At 51.0% G+C, this 21,479-nt stretch overlaps 2 protein-coding genes across 6 annotated transcripts in view; one reads left to right on the top strand and one right to left on the bottom strand.

Annotated features, from left to right (window-relative positions):
• Positions 1-1,046, top strand: part of CFAP91 (cilia and flagella associated protein 91) — a 31,620-nt gene extending 30,574 nt beyond the window's left edge. The window contains exons 17-18 of one of the 2 annotated variants that reach the window (XM_056340794.1): positions 215-534; positions 616-1,046. In XM_056340794.1, coding sequence (XP_056196769.1) covers positions 215-516 — 302 coding nt within the window. In that variant the 3' untranslated portion in view covers positions 517-534; positions 616-1,046. The remainder of the gene's footprint in view (positions 1-214; positions 535-615) is intronic. The other variant, XM_056340796.1, reaches the window with a different exon arrangement.
• Positions 1,047-8,663: 7,617 nt separating this feature from the next.
• Positions 8,664-21,479, bottom strand: part of GSK3B (glycogen synthase kinase 3 beta) — a 157,881-nt gene continuing 145,065 nt past the window's right edge. For 2 of the 4 annotated variants that reach the window (XM_056341507.1, XM_056341508.1), the window contains 2 exons: positions 21,323-21,421; positions 8,664-14,583 (listed from right to left, as the gene is read on the bottom strand). In XM_056341507.1, the coding sequence (XP_056197482.1) occupies positions 14,516-14,583; positions 21,323-21,421 (167 nt within the window). In that variant the 3' untranslated portion in view covers positions 8,664-14,515. The other 2 variants (XM_056341505.1, XM_056341506.1) reach the window with 2 other exon arrangements.

Below are 21,479 nucleotides of genomic sequence, written 5' to 3' on the forward strand. Positions count from 1 at the left end.
AGTCTTCAAAGTGAAATGCAAAGTTGGTTGCTGCTATTAGGTGGCAGTAGAACGCTTTCAGCCCAAGTTAGAAGGGCGTGATTTTTTTTTTTTCCCAGAGATAGGCTTTTCCACCGCTGCAAGAAGGCTAAAAGCTGTCCCTCCCTTCTCCCCTACGGACAACACTTTGCTGTACATTTCCAAGTAAAAAAGCCTTACCTCTTTTTACGCACAGTGAGGCAGTCCCAAAGAAAGCACATCTGTGCTGCTCATCAGCTCATCCACAGAGGCACCGAGAGGGTAGTGGCTGATCTGGCACTACGCGGGGAGACATCTGCCAGCACGATAAAGGGAGATCCTCCTGCTGGGACAGCGAGCGCTGCTTTGAACGGGACAGCCGCTGGACCCAGCGCAGCTGACAGCACTGGCTCTGCCGCAGTTGCACCCGAACTGGCTGAACTTCGGTGTGAAGAAAGCCCAGGAGAGGCAGCAGTGAACCCTTGTGATGGATCAGACAAGGATCCCACAGCCTTCTAGGGACAGAAGATGAGCCAGGTGAGTTTCCCTGCCCCCCTGTGATTTCAGCCGGGAGCACGGTGAAAGAGAAGGAAACACATTATATTTACTTCTTTCCAGGGCCCCCAGAATGGAAAATCCTCTGTCTCCCTTGTGCTGTCCCTCCCACTGCCTGCCAGCAATGTTGTCCTGGAACCACTGTGGATACAATTCAGTGTGGCAGCCCCAGTCCCTTCACCCTTTCCCCAACTGGCTTTGGACCTCATTAGCTAATTCTCCTCTTCTAATTATAAAGAGAAGCTTGAATGAGAAAGCAGTGTTAGCATTCCTTGACTTTCTCCCTGGCGTGAACCAATAAAGATCTGCACCTGGGCGTTTCGTCTGTTTCCTTGGATGAGTAACATTAAATGGAAAAATATTCCAGTGAGCAATTTTGAGTTGAGACCATACACAATTTCTTTTCTCAAGTGTGTCCCACTGATTTCCTTAGTGGAGTAAAGCAGAGTGGCTCCCTGCATTAGCCCTGCTATTAATAAAGCATTGAAGCTGAATGAAAACAGTCAGATCTTGCATCATCTTTTCACATAATCAGTTCTTGCATAAAGAAAAGGTGCCCTTGACCTCAGCAGAGTGGTTCCTGCCAACCAGGCAGTGTGTGGCACTCCTAACTGAGGCGAGGTGATAGCAGAATGACATGGCAAGGGCTGATGTAGCTTGTGCAGAGAACCCATTAGCCAGTGCCTATGGCTTTTCCAGAAATGTTACTCTTTGGGCTGACCTCTTCTTGCTTTTTGTCATCCCAAAGGAGAACAATTCTGGAAATAATCTTATTTTTCTTAGAACAGTATTAGTCACTCTGGCTTTCCAGCTCCGGAGGGCTGTGCAGAAGGGATGCGGGCTTTGCCTTGGTTGCAGGCATGGGGGTGCTTCTGCTCAGGGTGTCAGAAATCAGCCGGCTGCAGACAGGCGCGGCGCATCTGATCAGGGAGCTGTCAGGGACTTGCTCAGCTCTCCAGCACTCACCTGTCAAAATCCCTGAGGTCTGCGCGATTAGCATCTGAGAGGTACATTCACACTGATACCAACATCAAACCTACCAGTTTTTGGAGGAGCAGGCAGAGCCACCCCACCCCACCCAAAGTGCTTACTCATTGATGGCTACAACTTGTGCTACAACTAGCAGTATTAGCTGTCAGTGCTAACGTGGTAATGGGCTGATCCCTGCGTACCTGCGTCATTCCTCTGTAAGTGACAGCCTGTTCTTTGTGCTGGGTCTGTAAAGCCTGAGGTGTGGGCCAGCTAACTAGTCCTGAACATAGCGCCGCTCCTTCAAAACACAAACCAGCAGCTGGTCAAAAATTCAGGTTCATTAGTGCATTCCTGGAAAAAAATTGCATCAGGTTTGTGTTTTGTGGATTGGGCTGGGGGGAGAAGGGTGGTGGCAGGGAGGAGAGCGAGAGGAGAGGGAAGAAGTCGGAATACCACCCTATCCCGCTGAGCTGTGGTAAGAACTGGAGAGAGGAAACTGGGAGCTGCACCGAGAAGCCACTGGTGATCTCCAGGTCACTGAATCAGGGGCACCAGGTGACTGGTGGGGTAGGCAGCCTCTGTAGGTACTGCAAATCTGGCAGGGGTCAGAGACGGGTGATGAATTTTGGTTAGGACTCTGTGAGGATGATCCCGTCAGGGCTTGGGGATTTGGGAAAATTCTCGTAGCGTGCATAGCTAGTCAGCGAAAGGGAAGGTAGCAAATGCAAACATACAGAAAGGAACACTCCACAGTGTGGGAGGAAAAGCTGTGCAGGGATGGGCTCTTTTGCCTCAGGCCACCTTGGACAAATTTAGCCTGGTTGAAAGAGGGGGGATAACATGAATCACAAGATCCAATGTAATAAGAGCGACATGGAAGACTTGGTGCAGCAGAACAAGGAAGACCGATCTGTTGAGACATTTACTGTATTTCTGAGATGGCATGTCGAAATAAACATTCTCCGTGGGGCTTGTTGTACAATATGATGTGGGTTTTAAAAGATAAGTATTCAAACAGGTGTGAAATGGACGCAGGTCACAGTGCTCTGGTCTTCTGCAAGAATACCGCCCTCTGCACGACAAGGAGGGGGCAGGGGACTCCAGATGCTATGCACAGGCTGAGCTATAAATGTCTTGGCTTCTGTTATGATTTAAGGGACACTGTCAGGGTAAAGCCGTCTTCTCCACGTGACATTGCCTAGCATGTAAACTGAAGGCCATGGCAGGATTCCTGCAGGAAATTCTGCTCTAGGAACTGCCTTCAGTTGTCATGTGTGGGGTTTTTTTTTCAAGCTTTGCAGAATGTGCTTTGAGAAAACGAGCACAGTGAGAGGGAATTGGGATCATAAATCAACAGCACAAGAATGCATCATTCCCTCTCCTAGCAGGAGCCAGAACAACCCTGGGGAGGAGCCCGTACCCGAAACAAACACAGCAGATGCCTCCAGGGCTGCACCAATGCAGTGGAAACGCCGGTGAAATTCTGCTCACTCTGCTCGTCCTGCTTCTTTCACCAGCTGCCGGCTGGGAGGGAGCGTGGCTGTCCGCACTGCCGGCCTCTGCATCCTGACAGCTGGTGGAGACCGAAGTGACCGAGCCTCTGGGGTCACTGCGCTGCGAGGATGGAGAGGAATCGGGCTGAATGAAGGCAAATTGTCTCGGGTCTTCCCTGCTGGTACAGCCCCTGCGGTGTGGAAGGAGGAAGCCCTGCTGTGGTAACTACAGTTGAGACCAGCAAAAAGGACTTTCGGTGGGACAACTGCAAGCCCGTGCACCTTTGTCCCTGGACACTTACTGTACCTACGTGGGTTTTGCCAGCGGAAAACCACCACAAACCCATGCTTTCCCATCTCTTCTGCCAAAGTTGCTGCTGCAGACCTGGCTGTGGTGCTGGTAAAAGAGTTCCTGCCACTTCTGAGCGCTGCTGTTTGCTCTGCTCCTGGTCCTGCAAGCGCACAGGACCCACCTGCTACTTTGGTGGGCTCCATTCTGCCCTCACACAGCTTTGGGGGGGGGATAACCCTATGAGTATGGTCCTGGCATGCCAAAAGCCTTTAACAAGTTCCAGCTGCACTGACACTAACCACCTCCTCCCAGTCCTGTCTCCCTGCTGCCACCAACACCCTGCTCGTGCCGCTTTTCCTCCATTTTTCTGTAGGTCAGTATATTCCCAGCACCCACCAGCCTCCCTCACCTCGGTGCCCTCCAGAGTCAGGCCCGGGCTCAGAAGAGGAGCCGTCGTTTCGCGTGCGTGCCCTCCACCCCACCAGAGGGGCAGGAAATGTTTTGAACATCTGCCAAAACTGCCAACTCCCCGAGACGCAACGTGTACACCCAGACTAGTAAATTCTATTTGCCTGGGACTGCTCTGGCCTGAGGCCCCCACCTCTCGCCACAGCCACAGCTGGGAGCAGAACTGGCAGGGAAAGCATCTCAACAGATACTGTTTGCACAAGAGAGAAAACCCCAGCCGGCGGACGGAAAGGGCGTACGCTGAAAACGGGGGAGGAGAGGCAGCTCTGGCTCTCTGCTCCGATCCTATCAGCCCTTTTGTTCTCCCTTTATTCCCACATGCTGCATCAACCCCACGCACCCCTTCCTCCGCCTCCCGTGGCTGCAGCCCAGGGTACTTCTCTTGGCCTGCTCCCGCGTGCCAAAGCCCAGTCCTTCAGGTAGCACTCGAGGTGTCCTGCTCCCGCTTCCCTCCTGGGCTGCTCACCTGTACCCAGAGCCCTCCCCGGGCAGCCTGGCTGTGGCCACCATCCCCACAGACCTGAGAGCTGTGCCTGCCCCTGCAAACACTCGCCCTTGTGGCTGGCCGCTAGCCTACGGCTGGTTGGACCTGTTGCCGTGCCCAGCCCTCCGGGATTTACCACATCTAGTTCCGCCGGTGGGGAGCTGTCACAGGAGCCTGCATGCCTTGCCCATCGGGGAGCTCCCCGGTCAGTGCTGGGATGTTCATCCTCCTCCCTGGGGGTGCGATGCTACCTGCAGTGCACGTTGCGGTGAGCTAATTGCAGCTGTGCAGCAAGGACCTGGTGCCATTGCTCTTGGTGACATCAGCGCTGAGCGTGACCACCACCAGTGCTCTGAATACAGATGCAGCAAGAAGCCTGGAATATTTAACCAGTGCTCTTACGTAGCCCCTAAACCGAGAGCGCTAAACCTTCCCCTAAGTGCCCTTCTCGGCCAGCATCTTCTCACGCACCATTTTACATCGCTGCATTTGGAAAGCAGCCGCTCCCACCAGCGTTACGGAGGCTGAAAAGCTGCATTTGCTCCTCTCTCCTCATGTTGTTGCAGGATTGTTCCTAAGGATGAATGTCCCTTTTGTTTATTACTGAGCCAGCAACAGCCAGCCCTTCCCCTTAAAGCCTCTTGCAACCACCGCGTTGGTTCCTTACCTACTGAAGCCTTTCTCCACCTGCCCACGTAATTTTTCCACCTCCAGCCAACTGCAAACCATTTTTCATTGCTGCACAGGCCCCAGACTCGTTGTCTCCAGCAGAAACAGCTTCCACTGACCAAACCGTTGCTAGGCCTGCTGCCGCGAAACAGGAATCTTGGAAGAGGAATGAGGTGTAACTGGGATGGTCCGAAGACTCCCCAGCTGGGTAGTCCCCTTTGTGTGCCGAGACTGCTAATAAACGGCAGCATCCCAAACACCACCGATAATCTCCTTGAGCAAAATACCCTCAGACAACCTGGGTTTTGCCAGCATCGGTCTCCCGAGCACTCCTGCCTGGCAAAGGACTTGGTCACAGGAACGAGCTGCAGAAGGGAGGAGGAGGCCATGCCAGCTCTTTTGCTGTAGGAAACACGGAATCAAAGGATCATTCAGGTTGGAAAGGACCTTGAAGATTATAGAGTCCAACTGTTAACCCAGGACTGCTGCCAAGTCCACCACTACACCATGTCCCTAAGCGCCACGTCTACCTGCCTTTTGAACACCTCTGGGGATGGTGACACATCCACCTCCCTGGGCAGCCTGGGCAGTGCTTGTCCACCTTTTCGGTGAAGAAATTTTTACTAATGTGCAACCTAAACTTCCCCTGGCGCAACCTGAGGCCGTTCCCTCTCATCCCATTGCTTGTTACTTGCGAGAAGAGACTGACCCCCACCTGCTTACAGCCCCCGTCAGAGAGCATACGCTAGGTGACGGGCTGGCGAGAGGAGGAGGAGCACCTCTTGCTTCCTCTCCAGCTCTCCTGCCGTTCCCACAACACATCTGCCCCCACCTCTCCCCACAGCCCCGGCCGCCCTCCGACAGCTCCTGTCCCAGTGGCGGGCGCCTGCCCCCACCAGCGCTCACGGAAAGCACAGGGCGGTCGAGCAGCGAGCTACGATGAACAGTCCTGTTAATTCCTGGATTCCACCAGTTTTAAAAAACTTTGCTTAGGGGAAAAAAGAAAATCAACCAAATCACCAACCCAACCCCCTGCACCTGGCTACTTTGCAACCCATCACAGACGCAGACCGAGGGCCCTGCCCCCCTGGGGCTGCTTTGCTGGGCAGGGGCTGTGCTCTGCCCGGCAGCTCTGCCCGGGCAACGAGCTTTTGTTTTCCTGCGGCCACATTTGCTCGCTCGGCGGCAAGCGAGGGGCTCTGCAAACCGCCCTGGCCGTGGGCAGGCTGCCCGGCTCCGGCTCCGCTGCCCGGCTCACAAGTGCTCGGCTGCACCCACTCGCGAGCTTCCACACGGGACGAGGCTGTTCATTCCCCACTTACCTGGTCCTGCGGGACCCAGCCTTGCCTCCGGAGAGAGCGAGCAGAGGTGGGTGATGCAGAGAGTGGGAAACCCCAGAAAGAGGAAGTTTAACTCCACCGACCGCATGGGACACCCACCCGGCCACACGCAGACTCTGGGGGCAGTAGGAGACACGTGGATGCGCGTGATGTACGTGGTATACGCAGAAGAAACCACCTGTGCCAGGACATTAGGCGCGAGCTGGGCGCCCAGCAGGATCCGGGACCGCATTCCTACATCGACCGAAGGCGGGTGTTTGCTGTGAAAGTCCAGCTGTCCCTCACGGCCCTGGCCACCGTCACCTGCCCCCTCTCCTGTGAGAAGAACCAGCAGGAGCTCGTTTGGGAGACCGGTCTCTGCTCCAGAGCCCCAGCACTGTGCGACATTCACGGCAAGACGCCAGCCTGGGTTTCCTGCTGTGCCCCGTGGGTGCTGCTGCCTAACGCTTCCCTCTCCCAGCGGGGCCTGGCTCTCGGGTCAGGTGCCCGCAGCCTTTGGGCACGGCCGGTTTAGTAAGGCCAGCGAGGACGGAGCACCCTGCCCGCACCGGGAACGCCGCCCCACGGCTGGCGACAGGACAACCCAGCCAAGCCCTGCCCGGAGCCAGGGAAGGGGGGGAGGTTCAGGCCGGCTGGTGAGGCTGCGCCAGCTGCTGGGCTCGTCGCCTCCAAACAACTGGCCTCGGTGCCTCAGCAATGAACCGCGGTGCTCCTGCTCTCCCCGCCGCGCTTTGTGGTGGGTGTGCTTCCCTCCTCCCGCGCGGCGCTTGGTCTCCCATGGAAAGTGACTCGGACCGAAAGCTGCCGCCTTCCAGATAACGTACGGTGCCAGTAGCCTTGACGCTGACTTTTAATTCCAACCCAGATGGCTGGAAGTTTGTTCGATAAAGACAAAGGACCTCAGCGGAGCAGACTTTCGTACCACACTCAGCTCAGTACCGCTTTGCGTTTAGATTAGCATTTTAAATCATTCAAAGCCGTCAATGACCAAGCTAAGTGGGTTTGAACCTGGGTTACAGACAGGTCTGGGGAGATATTTCCACATGAGGAACAGTGACAGAACGACTGTTCCCTGGAGGGCTGTGCGGGGACTGGCTCTTGATGCTAAGGCGTTTCATTGTATCTTTTAAAAGGGTGATTGGGGTGAATCTATGGAAGTCCCATCGATAACGTCTGCAGGAGTTATGATGGGAGGGAGTGATGGAAAAACTGGACACCTGCAGCCTCCATACAGAAGGGCAAATGCAACCCTCAGGCCAGGAGACAGAGGCACCAGCTGCAAGATGCTCTCTGGTGCCTTTATTTGACACCAGGGCTGTAGGAAACCTCTGGCTGGCTTTGGTACCCACTGCTTAGGGAGGTATTAAAAACAATTATAGAGGAGGTACAACTGGAAAAACTGAAAAGGCATGAAGCAGCTGAAGATCCCCTTAGTGAGAAGTGGCGAGGTGACTGGGTCCTGGCCAAGGGCCTCTGGCACTCAGAGGTGAGACCTGAGAGGGGAGCAGGGGGCTCCTGTACAAAGCCAGCGCAGAGAGAGAATGCGCCGCTCGCACGCGAGAAGTTCAGAAGAGCCAGGGGGGCCCAGTGCACGTGCATCTAGAAAAGTGCCCAAAGATAATTAACCACCACCGCAAATTACTGAGGACTGTGATGGACCCCCCCGACAGCAGCAAACTTTAAATCCATAAACTCACCGAGCGAGGTGCAGGCAGCGAAGTCTGTGCAGCTGGAACTGGCCACCCTTGGTGCCAGCGGCCGGCCCGGCGGAGCAGACTGCCCAGGTCTCGGTGCATGAGCTCGACGGGGCTGGTGACACCGCGGGCCCAGTGCTGGGCGAAGGGACAGCAGCCGGGGTGACCCACGCTGCTTCTGGGGCGCAGCTGCCCAGCCCCGCTGTCCCCAGCGCCTGCGAAAGCCGCAGAGGTTGAACTGGGCGAGACCCGTGTCCCCGCCGGTGAGCGGGGGGGTGGCACCTGCTTCGGGGGGCCCAGGAAGGGCCGGAACAGCCCCCCCAGGGCTCAGCCCGGGGGAGCCAAGGGGTGGGGGGGAGCCTAACGCAACACTCACGCTGTGGGTGCACCAAGGGTCCCCAGCTCACCCGCGCAGTCCTTCGACACACCGACCCGCTCGGTACCGGCACCCTCTTCTCCAGCCCCGGCCAAACTCGGGCACAGGCGGCCTCGCTGCTCCGCCGGGGCTGTTCCCGGAGCAGCCGTCCAGAGGTGGCAGCCCCCGCGCCCCGGGCACGGCCGGCCACCCCTGCCCTGGGTGCCCCCTGCCCTGGGTGCCGCCTCCCCAGCTCCCGGAGCAGGGGCTGCGGCTGGAGCCCAGCGGAGGTTTGATGGGGACGACCACGGCTGGTGGCACACGAACAAACCAAGAGGAGCCTCTTTGCAATATAAATTTGTTTTTATTGAAGCAGCAGTCACATGACCTCGCATCTAGCCTTTAGGATAGCGACAGAATGGATTCGGCCAGGTCAGCCAGCCCAAAAAAGGATTTTTATTTTTTTTTTTCTTTTTTCTTTTGCGCTAATAGACATGTCATGTTTAATACATACATTATCCAGTACCAGAAACCCAACTCAGAGATAGCTACGTGCTGATTTGCTGGAGGAACGGTCCACTGGACGTGGTCTCGACAAACTTTACAGATCACCACCAAATAACATTACTAATGGGATCAAATGATATTAAAAAAAAAAAAAAACCCAAACAACCATGAGTGCAGGATTCAAAGCCAGCAGTTTACACAGGTTCTTAAGTTCGTATCTATAGGTGGACGGTAAAGGAAGATCAGTTGGTTTTAATTTGAAGTATTTATGTCCCAGGGTTCCTCTCTCCATCAAATCAAACGGTATCATAGACAAGCTGGCATCTCTTGAAAAACAGCATGGAATAACACAGCTCAGTTAAGAAAACATGCTTATTTCTTGTGGTTTTTCTTTTAGTTATTATTACAAAGATTCACGTCCACCTATTCTTGCGGAGTGGAAAGAGGCATGAGGGCAAGGAACACGGGGTGGAGAAGGGAGAGAGGAGGAGGAAAGAAAGGGGCAATTTTTTTTTGAAATAAAGACCACACACTTGGTATTTTTTAAATTTCATTTCCAGGCTAACCTACTTTTTATTTAATGCAAATTACAGTACCAGTTAACTATTTCCGAACCGAGTCACACAGAACAAAATGTATTTACAAGGGGAATGGGGCGGGGGAAATAATAAAACATTAAGCATACTTTCCACAAAAAAAGTTTATATTTAAAATGAAAAAAAAAAAAAAATCAGTCACAGAGGCATTCAAGTAGTAATAATGTTATACAGGTTTTGCTTTTCCTTTAAATCAAGACAGATTTGCACAAGTGTATGCAATAGTTTGTATACAACCCACAGTCCTTAATATATATATATATTTTTAGATTTCTGTTTTTTAAGATGGAAGTGGTCACGCTAATTGGTGTGTACAGGCCCAAGTGATCCATCAGCAACACATTAATGAACGCAAATTTTACAGGCAAGCAAATTATATATATATAAATATATTTTATATATATATATATATTAAAAAATAAATTGAGAAAGACCAACACAAGGAAGCTACTTTTCTCGAGCTAACCCCTTAGGTACTGTTTTCCTTTCCTGTCGTTTTGCTGTTATTGCAGTGTTGCAAAACGAAGCCAACTACGACCAGAACCGGCTGAGAGCCCCGTGGGAACCAGCGGCCACCCCGGGGACCCGCTGCAGTCTCCGAAAGGCAGAGCCCGGACCGAATACCCTACTGTGCTTTTCCTCATCGGCTTTTCCTTTTTCTCCGCGGTGGCTGAGGTTCCTAGTACAGGAGTACGAGTCTGACAGGCTGCTTGACTTCTACTTTTCCAAGTACTAAAAACTGGGGGGAAATTTTACGTTGCGAGTCGCAGGCACCTGCCGTTATTTTAGGTTAAGCTTGGCTTCGAAATAAGGGGACGAAGTATCTGGGGATCTTCTACCAGCCAATTTTCTTTTGCAGGCAATTCCCCACCCCCCCCACCCCCCACCCCCCAGCAAGGTAGGTAAGTTTAGTATTAAAGAACACCAGCATCTTGAGCGGGTGTCCATCGGGGGAGACAGACTGCACTTGAGTCCGGCTCAGAGACCCACGCCACGGCAGGGCGGACGCACAGGACAGAGCAGGACTAGAGCGGATTTAAAAACAAGCCCCAAAGAGTAAAAGAAACGGGGGACAGCTCTGAGCAGGCTGCCACCGACAGCCTGGTACCACTGACCGTCGTGTCACCAGAAAGAAAGCACAGCCTCTGCTTCACTGGAATGAACACGAGATGCTTCGAAATAAAAGAGCAACCTTTGGTTTGGTAAAGAGTTAAGTGTTTTCCCATTCAAGACAATCTTATGTGGAATACTAACAAGGTAGTAAAACACAAGCAATCTAGTTTTAGAAACAAGGCCTTCGTGCTGGGCACAAGAAATCAAGAGTCATGTTAAACTTATCTCAAGAAAACAAAAGTGACTTCGGGGAGGGAAGAACAGGGAGAAGAAAACGGAACAGAAAGTCCCCCTGGCAGAAAAAGCCACCGCGGTCTCCTACAGCGCTGCCCCTGCACGGCTCCGAGCGCAGCATCCCTGCTCCGAGCGCAGCATCCCTGCGGGACGCGGCGGGGTCTGCCTCCCCAGGGGTCCCTTCTGCTGCCCCCGGCACAGCCAGGGAGGATGGAAGGGCCAGGCCTCCTGGAAGCTGCTGCCTCCCAGCTCCTGGGCGCAGGAACGAGGGGGAAAGAGACGAGCCAAGTCGCCACGAGCTGCTGGGGCAAGTGTCCGAACGAAACCGGTCGCTGCTAGCGGGAGGAGGAGAGGGCAGGGCGGGCAACTTGGAGACATCCAGAACAAAGCCACGGCTCCAATGAAATGGATGACGGTGGCGACGGTTTCCTTTCGTTCCGCTACTATCAGGGTATCACCGAAACCTTACAGCACTCAAAGAGTTAGAAAGCGGGTTCAGGAGCAGAGATGCGGGTTTGGGGTGGGAGACGTTTATAAAGAAGGTTGGGGGGAGGGGGGGGCTGGGGGGGAGGAGGGAAATAAAATTCAAAAAATCACGGAAGCGAAGGCACTCCAAACTATATAGATACACTATACATCGCTAGAGTTATTGTTACAATAATACAGGCCGGTACCTACTGTACAGAGTTAAAACTATATGGCTTTAAAAAGCTCGTCTACATTTTGTCTGATTATTAAACAGAATCACTGCCCTGAACGGTAACTTTTTGCTCATTAATAACAGTTCCTGGGTCCACATATTTACATACAAAACAATAAAACTCAAAATTCAAAAACAACCAAAAATAATAATGTACAAGCTTGAATTTGGTGAGGAGCTTTGTTTTGTTGTTGTTGTATTTTTTTTTTTGTGTGTTTTTTTTTTCTTTCTTATTTACAAAAAAGGTTATTCAAAGACCTGGATCTAACTTGTATAAAAGAGTGTGTGATCCTGCCATGATCCTTGAAAAAAAGAAATAAAACCAGAGGGGTGCCCCCGACCCTCCCCCCAGCCTAACACACACACGAGACACACACAGACGCCAGCACAGTCACAAAACCAGAGAGAAAAGTTGTTAACTCCCCTCCGCCAGTCTTAAACGAAAAGATAAAATGAAAAAGAAGTAAAGCCACATTTCCTGGCACAAGCAGCAATTTTTCTTCATTATTTGTTAATTACCTTTTTTTTTTTTTTTAAAGACTCACTATTTTACTGCCTCCGAATAACAGCACCTGTGGCCAGCGCCTCAGCGGTCTCACCTGCACACCGATCCGTGCCCTGCCGCTGTCCTACTTCTGGAGTCTCCTGCGTCTATTTGGATCACTGGGTCAGCTGAGCCGCGGCACTTACCTCGCGGGACACCGCCTAGCCGAGCCCTCGCACCAAGATGCTCCTCAGCACTTTCTATTAAGTCGCACGTAAGGATTTGGAAAGCCCGTTTCTAAACACGGCCGTGCTTTCCTTTGCAGTCAGACAGAATTGAACAGCTAAAAGCTTTAAAACCTTTTGTGTGTGTGTCGGTGTGTGTGCCCGCCAGCAAATCGCCGAGGGGCATAACGTGAGGGTTTACCAGTTTCATGGTAGGTGGTCACTCTTGAAACATCTCCTGCCTCCCCAACCCCGCTGTGGGTCAGGCAGGAGGGAAGAGGGCAGGGCTTTTATCAGTTCCAGGGCTGCTAAAAGATAGTTTCCAAGAATTCCTGCGTCAACAGCATAAAAGGTACAAGAAGAAACGCACCGAGCTCGCGAGCAAAAGCCCCGTCACCCCCGCAGTGGCCAAGCTTGCCGAGGCCGCTACCCCCCGGCCAAGCGAAGGTCCGCGCCTTCCCGAAACGCAACCGCTCGCCTCAGAGATCTGCAGGTTGAACAACAGCTCGATAAGCACCAAAGGCGACTACAGTTTCTCCGGAGGAGGGTAAGGCTGGAGCGGACACCAACCGCAAGCCTACGACAAGATGGGGTCTCCCCAAAGTCTCGTTTCTACGCCGCGGCTGTGTCCGGCCGCTCACCTCACCCTTTCCCGAGGAATATTGCTTGGACTTCAGGAAAAGAGATGTGGATGCTTGCGCCACACGCCGTCGCAGGGAGGAAACCCGGACCCTGAACAGATGGACTAGAACAAGCATTCACCTCACACTTCAGTCAGACTGTTTCGAGATCGTAGACAAAATAAAAAAAAAAGCAGTATTGTATCTATGTATACATGTATATATTTATATAATATATATACACACACACTCATATATAGCCAGCTTTCCTAACAGTCAGCAGGTACAAATTACTGTCGAGAGCACTCGGATCTGTATTTTAATATTCTACCAATGTAAAAACATAATGGCAACGTGGCAACACGCATCAATAAATAGAGATCAAAAAAAGCAAGAGGTTAAAAAAGATGAAATTAAATACAGATGCTAGCTGTGGATTTAAAATCAGAACTATCGGAGAATGTGGCATCCTGCAAGTTAAATCTGCAGTTAAAAAAATATTACAAAATAAACCAGTAGACTGTTACAGTTCACATTATAAACCCTGGTGTCCTTTTCCTGTACGCACCTTGGGAAAGGGAAGCCTGTTCAAATCGAGAGCGGGGAGGGGGAGATTGTGGCAGGGGGTGGGGGGGGAAGGGGTGGAGAGAAACCCTAAAAAACCAATAAGCTTTCACAGTGGCCACTTTCCAAAAAGAGCCTTAACATCTCCGGCTGGGTCCCTGCCCCCTCTGAGGGTTTTGTTCATCTGCTCTTCTCTGCTGAAGACGGGAGCTGGCCGGTCGCCTCCGCCGGCCGCTTTGCCCCGCTCCGGCCCGCGACACGCGGCAGGAGCTGCGCCGGGCAAAGGAGCTGCTTGGTAAAGCTTGTGTTGGTGCATGTGTGTGTATTATATTATATAGAACCCACAGGGGGAAGACTTTTCCCATCACGAAGCTGCAGGTTTCTTCATTGCTAGCACTGGTTTTTCAAATGGAAGGCTTCCACTAGCGGTTCAAGCCTTAGACACACGGAAAACCCTCCCCACCCCCCCACCCCCACCCTCTGCTCCCACCGCGTCGCCCGCTCCCCACACCGAGCCGGGGCAGCTCCTCGGACAACCTGGGATATGGGTTTGCTGACAAGCAACGCTGAGCTCTGTTGAATGACCCCTGCTAAGCTCCCGACCAAATTCAAGCTGTGCACTACATCAAAGTCCGAAACTTCACTTAAAAAGAAAATAAAAAAAGAGGTTTAAAAAAAAGAACTTCAGCAGAGAATGAGGTTTGGGGTTTTTTTTTTTTGTTTTTTTTTTGTTTGTTTTGTTTTTTCCTTCTTTCTGTTGTGGGAGGGGGCATGAGGCAAGAGTCCTGGTTCTGAAGTACACAACAGCAAACTTCCAACATGAAGAGATTGTCGAGGGGAGAGACATTGGTGTGTTGTATTGCTCCGCTTTCCCTCCTCCCCCCACCTAGTCCCCTGCCCCGGACACCCTGCAGAGTGAGAATACAATGAAACTGGTTTGTATTTATAGATATTTTACAAGGTTAAATAAGAACAACAATAATAATAATAAAAAATTGAACACTAAAATGAACAGGTTGGTTGGTTTGTTGGTTTGGTTTTTTTTTTTTTTTTTTTTCCTCTTTTTAATTTTCTTTCCAAATGTGACCAGTGTTGCTGAGCAAGACTCAAATTACTGGTGATTTTTCCTGTGCAGCTGGCTGCTTGGTACTGGTTCAGGTGGAGTTGGAGGCTGATGCTGTAGCTACACTATTGGTCTGAACTCGTTCTCCTGCGTTAACATCTGCAAACGACAGGCGAGAGGAAAGGAAGAGAGAAAAAAAAAACAACCAGTATTACCTCCAAAATACAGACAACATTGGAACAACAGCTATGACATTCCCGCACGGGGAAACCCACATCTCCCACCGAGAGGCCGTGTGGTCAGGATGCTGTCCTGACGTCAGGGGTGCAGGTGGAACAGTGCGGTCTGGGGAGAGGACGGGAAGATGGTCTTTTAGCAGGCCCAGGGCAGGTGCAGGCTGCCACGCAAACACCCAGCTGGGCTCTAGCAGATTTCGCAGGATGCAACACTGCCCACGCCGTGGTAAGTCGCCCAGGTTTCATTCTGGTAAGTGTAACCGCGGAGCGAGGCACGCCAGCACCGCCGGTATGCGCGGCCACTGCAAGGTTTCATGTTGGTGCCCGAGCCTCGTATCGTTAGGCCTTCCTGTGACAAAGCTGCCTGTTAATTGTGCGAGTGGGCACAGAGAGCGAGCACGACCAGCCCGCTTCCCCGGCCGGAACAGCTCGCCCGTTAACATGCAATTCGCGCACTTGTTGCCTCAGAAAATGGCTTTCAGGTCTACTGCTTTACTCTGTGCTGCTCAACCAAAGCTGGATCTGCCACCCTCCCAAGTGCTCGAGCAGATTAACTCCAAGGCCCGAAGCCAGTAGCCAGGCTGACACAAGCATGTGGCACTGCTAGAGGATCGCGCCTCCGCAGTAAATGGTCTCCAGCACCTTCTCTTCTCTGGGAGGGGCAGCGCTTCCAGAGAGACAAGTCAGAGGATCGCAGGCACGTGTCAAGGGGCATGCCGAGAAAACACAGGGTTTGCAAAGAAATACCAAAAGGGAATCTACTGTAATGGTGTTTTCATAGAGCCAACATGCATCAGGTATTTTCTCTAAAGAAATTTGTTCTTTGTATTAGACGAGTTTGTAGGGGAAAAAAAGTGTATTAACTTTATCTGGAACCACCCTGCGGTCTACAAGAGACCCTCACGCATTTCTCCTGCTTCATTTCAGTAAACTGCAAAGCTATCAACACTGCAACGGGGTGGGGGTGGGAAAAAAAAAAGACAACACTTATTACCTCAGTACAGAAGAGGGCAGACTGGGCAAACACTGCATTCAAAAAGACACGGGGAAGAAGGCTCACAAAAAGAACAGATTTACTGACCTCAGGCTGAAGGCCAGTGTGACTAGCATAAATAATAGATACGACAGAATAGGACTGGTGGGCGGCGGGGATGCAGTGATGCTTCTCCAGCACAGAAGAGCTGGCAAGGCAGCGCAGCCGGGCAATGCTCTGCCGTCACCTGTTCAGAACCCTCCTCCTGCCACGCTGACCGCCCGAGCTGGAATCGCAGCCGGGAGCAAAGGCAAAGCAATGAATGAGAGCCTAGAGATGGGCAGCACTTCCCGACTGACACATTAAGTAATGTACAGAGACAACGGCAACAAATTTAGGAAATGAAACAAACGGCAGCATCCAGGAATACAAGGGACAAGTGGGAAGAGAGGATGATGCCTGTTTGAAAAGGAAATGCTGCGAGGAGTGTGTGGGAAGCAAGAGAAATCCTCCTGTGGGCAGAGGATGCCAGATAACTGCTCTGGGAGTTTCCCATTTCCTTTCCCCTCACCTCAAACTATTTGCACCCCCCCCAACGAAGGAATGACCACTATGACAAAAAGAAGCTCATGCAGTCAAGGCACCAAGGCAGCATGGCGACAGTAGCGGCGTTAGATGGAAAGCTAGCCTTGCGCACAGGAGAGGCCCTCCTACGTGGAGAATTTCCCTGAAGGAGCAATTCCCAAATTCCATATGCATGCAGACCAACAATGACCACGGAAATCAAAAGTGACCCAGCCAGAGCGCTAATAGTTTCCACACTCTAAACTCTCACTGCGCCTGGTCTAGATTAATTTTCAGGTATGGATAAACTCCAGTTAACGCAACATCTGCCGCGGCTGATGCGAGCGGTCCAGCTGGAGCTCGTGCTGCTGGCAGAGGATCTCCCTGTGTGTGTACACAGCGTGCTTGTATTCATTTGCTGAAATGAAACGTGCCTTTTGATCTCCTGTTCCTGAAGACAGCAGAGGCTGAAATCGTTATCATTACATTGCTACTGAGCAAAGATAAAGGGGAAAAAAAAAAAAAAAAAAAAAGGAGGGGATGGAGCTACTTCATGTAACATATGTTCCTTTTCTATCATCACTCTAATGGGGGAGTTCCTGAGAAGTAATATGCACCACATGTTAAAAAGGAAATAAACCAGGTGACACAGCCCAAGACATCTGCATGGGGCCTTTCGCAACAACGTACAGGAGTCCACCCAGGCTGGGACAGAGAGCAGAGCCTGCCCAAGGCTGTACTGGCTCCAAACCTGCAAGATAATGCAGTTATATTGACATTCCAGATAGTTCTTTGACTCTGCATCGACAAGATGTTTGGGGAACAAACGGGGGCTTGTTCCAGTGTCTCTTTGCTGGAGCGTGAGGAAAAGAGCACAAGTGGAGCGTGAGGGTCTCCGGACATTCATTTACTCCTCCTCACTGCGAGAAATGAGTATTTGGGCACCTGGAAAGAAAAGCGAGGCCTTGGGCAACGCTGCTGGAAGTGGTGCTTTGTGAGGCGGTGGCCTGGGTCCCTGGAAGCCCTGCTGGAGCGGGGAGCCAGGAGCTGACTTGCAGCTTTCTGGTGCAGCAGAGATGACTTCGCAGGCTGCGGCTTGAGGTCAGGGCGGCCTCTTTGTCCTACATCACCCACCTGACACCTCTGCCTGGGCGGGCAAAGAAACCCCATTAGGGTTTAAGCATCAGCCACTTCCAAGAGTCCTTCCAGAGGGAAAAAGTATCTCTCATCAGTGTAGAGCACCTCCTCCGGTTCAGCTTTCCCCTCTGAGGAATGCCTCCGCTTTCTTGGAGGGTGCGTGACACTCCTTAGAAACCTCCCGGAAAGGAAAGATGAGGCTACAGTTCGGAGAGACAGAGGCGCCAGCTCAGTCTGAGAAAGCCCATTAGCGCTAATGACAGCATTAGCTGGCTGGATTTGTAATGCTGACGGACCGTGCTGCTCATCTGCAAGGATACAGACACAAAACTACCACCAGCCTGGGAGTCCTCACAGGACAGCTGAGGGGCCAAGCGGAAGGAGGAGAAAAGCCCAGTTTCCCTGTCGTGCTTGCCTACGGATGTAGAAATCCAGGGCTCAGAGCCTGAAACACACAAGTTTTACTTCCCTGTCGTGGACACATCCCTGTGCTGAGCTTGCAGACGCCTAAGCAAATTGCTTGCCCCTCTTCTGGTTAAGGAATTAAAGTTTTCCAAAATTCCTTCAGTGGGAATACCATAAATGCACTAAATCTTTTTTTATGGAGCACTGTTGTCTTTTTCAACCGCCACACACTGGTAGGTAACACCAGCTCTAATCTGTTTTGTTGCTGTAAGTTCAGGCACACCATCGCATTTGGGATTACATGGGATCAACGCAGCGGGATGCCTAAGACGACGACCCCAGCATCCCTGCTGGCACAACTCCCCTGCAGATGGCCATTATGCTCTTCCCATCTTAATGCTGACTAACAGAGGTAGCTGCTGCTGCTGGCTGATCCGGGAAGAGAAACATGCCGTCACAACAAGCAGGTACGCATTCAGCTTGGTGTGCGTGCTCCCCGCTCAGATGCTGTAGCTGCTATGAAACCACCCTCCCCCTCCTCCAGCTATATCACGTCAGGATCTACCCAGATAAGACTGTACCGGCATTTTCAATCAATGGCCAGTATAATTCACAGAAAGCTAGCACTTTTCAAGCATAGGCCAGTAACTCACGTCTTCCTTTTCCTCTACTTTGCTTTAGACATGCCACTAACATCACAGGAAATTTCTCATAAACGTTTAGGTGAATTTACTAACACTGGTGCACCAAGGCTTCACACTCCCACTGCAAAGCCAGGTTCCACTAGTACAGTGAGCCCAGCTTTACATCTCAAGAGAAGATGAAATTTACGACAAATACTTTTTTGAACACTCAAGTCACCTACAATAATTCCCCTCCATTTAAGATCGTGATCCCAGGATTACTGTTGCATTGGGCTGTTGAAATCACCATGGTCAATCTATCAGTTAACAAAAATTACTTGTTTTGAGTAAGTTTTAAAAATGCAGATGTGGGTCATATTGGTCAGCACAAGTCTCCTGACAAACACAACTTCCCTAGACTTCAGGCAGAACTAATTTTTCTAGTTATTCTCTAACTATGACCTTGCCTTGGTGCACGATAAAGAGCAGCGCTTTACACCTTATCAAACAACCTGACATGGCTGCGTACCAATGTGACAGCTAGGAAAATGGAGCGACTCTGCAAGCAGGTAACCACCACCCACCTGGATTAGCTACAGCAAGGAACGAGCACACCATTTTCGATGTACACGCGCCTGTGCCTCAAGCTTACGGAGCAGGCAGCTACGCCGGACCTCACAGCGGGCGACTGAACCTCCGTGTCAGTTCTGCTTGCTAGAGGGAGCCACAAGTTACACACTAACGATGTGAATTACAGCTACACCTAACTCGCTTTGCCCTTTGAATTGCCTTGAGAGCTCCGTTTCCTTGCACCACCACCACCACTCACAAAAGCAGTTTCTGAACCTGTACTGCTTAGTCACACAAGCAAACGTTTTGTAGAAAAGCCTCCTGCCTGTCGGGATGCCCTGGGTTAGGTGGGAGTGCTGTTCCCATGCTACTTCAGCAGAAGGGACCCCTTCTACAAACATTTCTGGCTAAGCGTAACATCAGCATGCAAAGCACAACAGATTAACAACCTCATGCAGCGCCTAATCCTAAAAATCACAGCTCTGACGAGATACCCAGCGCCTGCTGTGAGCGCCTCACATGAGTAAGAAACTACCAGCCAGCTGTGCTGCAGAAACCTAAAGCTGCAAGTTGCCAAATAATGAACTTAATTTCTCCATTTGTTTCCAAGCTGCAAGGCCATTTTTTTGGTTTCTGAACTATGAATAAGAGGTCCTATCCCAACTCAGTGCAGTGCCTGCGAACAGAAGGTTTAAAAATGTTGATATCAAGAAGGTGGGGTTGGGGTTTTTTTGTCTTTTTTTTTTTTTTTGCTTGTTTTTTGGGTTTTTTTAGGTTTTTTTTTTTAATACTCCACATTTAGGACTCAGCCTAATGCATTTCCCCCTCCATGAACTCTTGGGAAGTGCTGGGTGACAACAGATTTCTTAACCCCGTTAATTTCTCAAGATGTATCTTGGCAAAGAGAACTCCTTAAAAGGCTTGAAAACAACATTAAGTGAAACAATGTTTTTCAGCAGGGCTTAAAATAATTTAGCATGTTTGCATTTTGTAGTTTTTCGATCACTTTTACTACTTAATCTCCTTTTTTTTCCCCTTCACTCATTGTTGAGCAACAGATGCACATAAAAGGGAAACAGAAAACATGACTATTTGCAAAATACTGCCAAGTGTATGAAACAAACATACTAAAACTGAAAATAGCAATTTTGCTTCCTCTTAAGTTCACAGCAGATAAATTGTACAGATTCTATCTTTTATCTACTGCTACTGTATTTTCAGAGAGAAGCCTCATCTTTCAACCTTGGGTGCATCTTATCTGTCCTGAAGTATGAAAACGCTTTCCACACAGCGCTGGCTGGACCAAGCGCATCAGATAGCAGGTAACTGTCCAGCACGTCAACCTGGATATGCTTTCCTGCACGTTTCAAGAATACCTTTTTAATTTGGGCTTCCCCTTAACAGCTCTCCTACGTGGAGTAAGCGTCCTGCACCTCAAAAGGGGATCACAGCCCTTGTCACGTGGGGCTGACTTGCAGGCAGATGTATAGAAGCACACCCATTTTGTGGTTTGCCTTCGGTCGCCCAAGCCCTGAGACAGCCAGCTGGCGCGCTGACTCAGGGCTGACTCAGGGCAGAGTACCACGTACTCGGTCACCTCTGCCACATCCTGCAGCACCTCGGGTTTTCTTTGGGAGTCTCCCAACTGATATGACCAGGCTTTTAAGCTTTCATTGGAAACAGAATGCAACGTGGAGGGGTTGCAGGCCAACAGTAAGCTTTTAAAAGGTTTCTGATAGAAACTCGAGAGCGAGCGGGAACGGCAAAAAAGAAATTCACTCTGTGCTGGCCAAAACCCAAAAGCATCTGCTTTGTGCCCAAAGACAACACAAGCAAACTCAGTAAGAAGCAACTACAACTACTGAGATGAGGCAGTGAGCACGCTGACTGAACGCCCTAACGAAACTTTTAAGTGCTAAAGCCTTGGAGGAAAAAATCCTTTCCATCCACGCTCCACAGAGGCCACATGCACTAAGCCAGCCGCTTCCTCTCTTCCTAGGCATCACAAACTCATGCTCCAAGTCAGCATCAATTTCAGACTGGCTGACAGCGCAGAAATTTGGTGCAAACCAAACCACAAGGCTTGCTAAAGACTAGGTGCAATAATGATTTATTTTTTTTTTTTAATGGTGGAACTCTGAGTGAGAAGCCCCAACAAACTAAACAGTCAAATGCAGAGTTCAAGTGCCCTCTGGGTTAGGATTTGCACTGGTGACCACAGCTGGCACCCAAATGACCACCTGCCAAGACCGAGTTTCAGGTGATGCTGGAACGAACCCTTCCTCCCCCACTTACCCCAAGGGCCGAGGCAGCATCGTGGGCTTTAGCTGAGGGAAGGTGCCTGGGCAGGGGGAGCAAGGGTGGGGAGGGAGGCAGTTGCATGTTCTCACCTGAGGCCGCTGTAGCGTTTGTAGGGGTTGAAGCAGCTGCTTGGTTCCGGGCATGAGCAGGGATGAGGATCGAAGCCAGAGATGGGTTACTTGACAGTTCTGGAGGGGAGGTAGAACAAACAGAGTTAGCTCATCATCCATGAAGAGCCCCACATGC

Source organism: Falco biarmicus, chromosome 5 (genome assembly GCF_023638135.1).
Source record: "Falco biarmicus isolate bFalBia1 chromosome 5, bFalBia1.pri, whole genome shotgun sequence".
In the NCBI taxonomy this organism is placed as follows: Eukaryota; Metazoa; Chordata; class Aves; order Falconiformes; family Falconidae; genus Falco; species Falco biarmicus.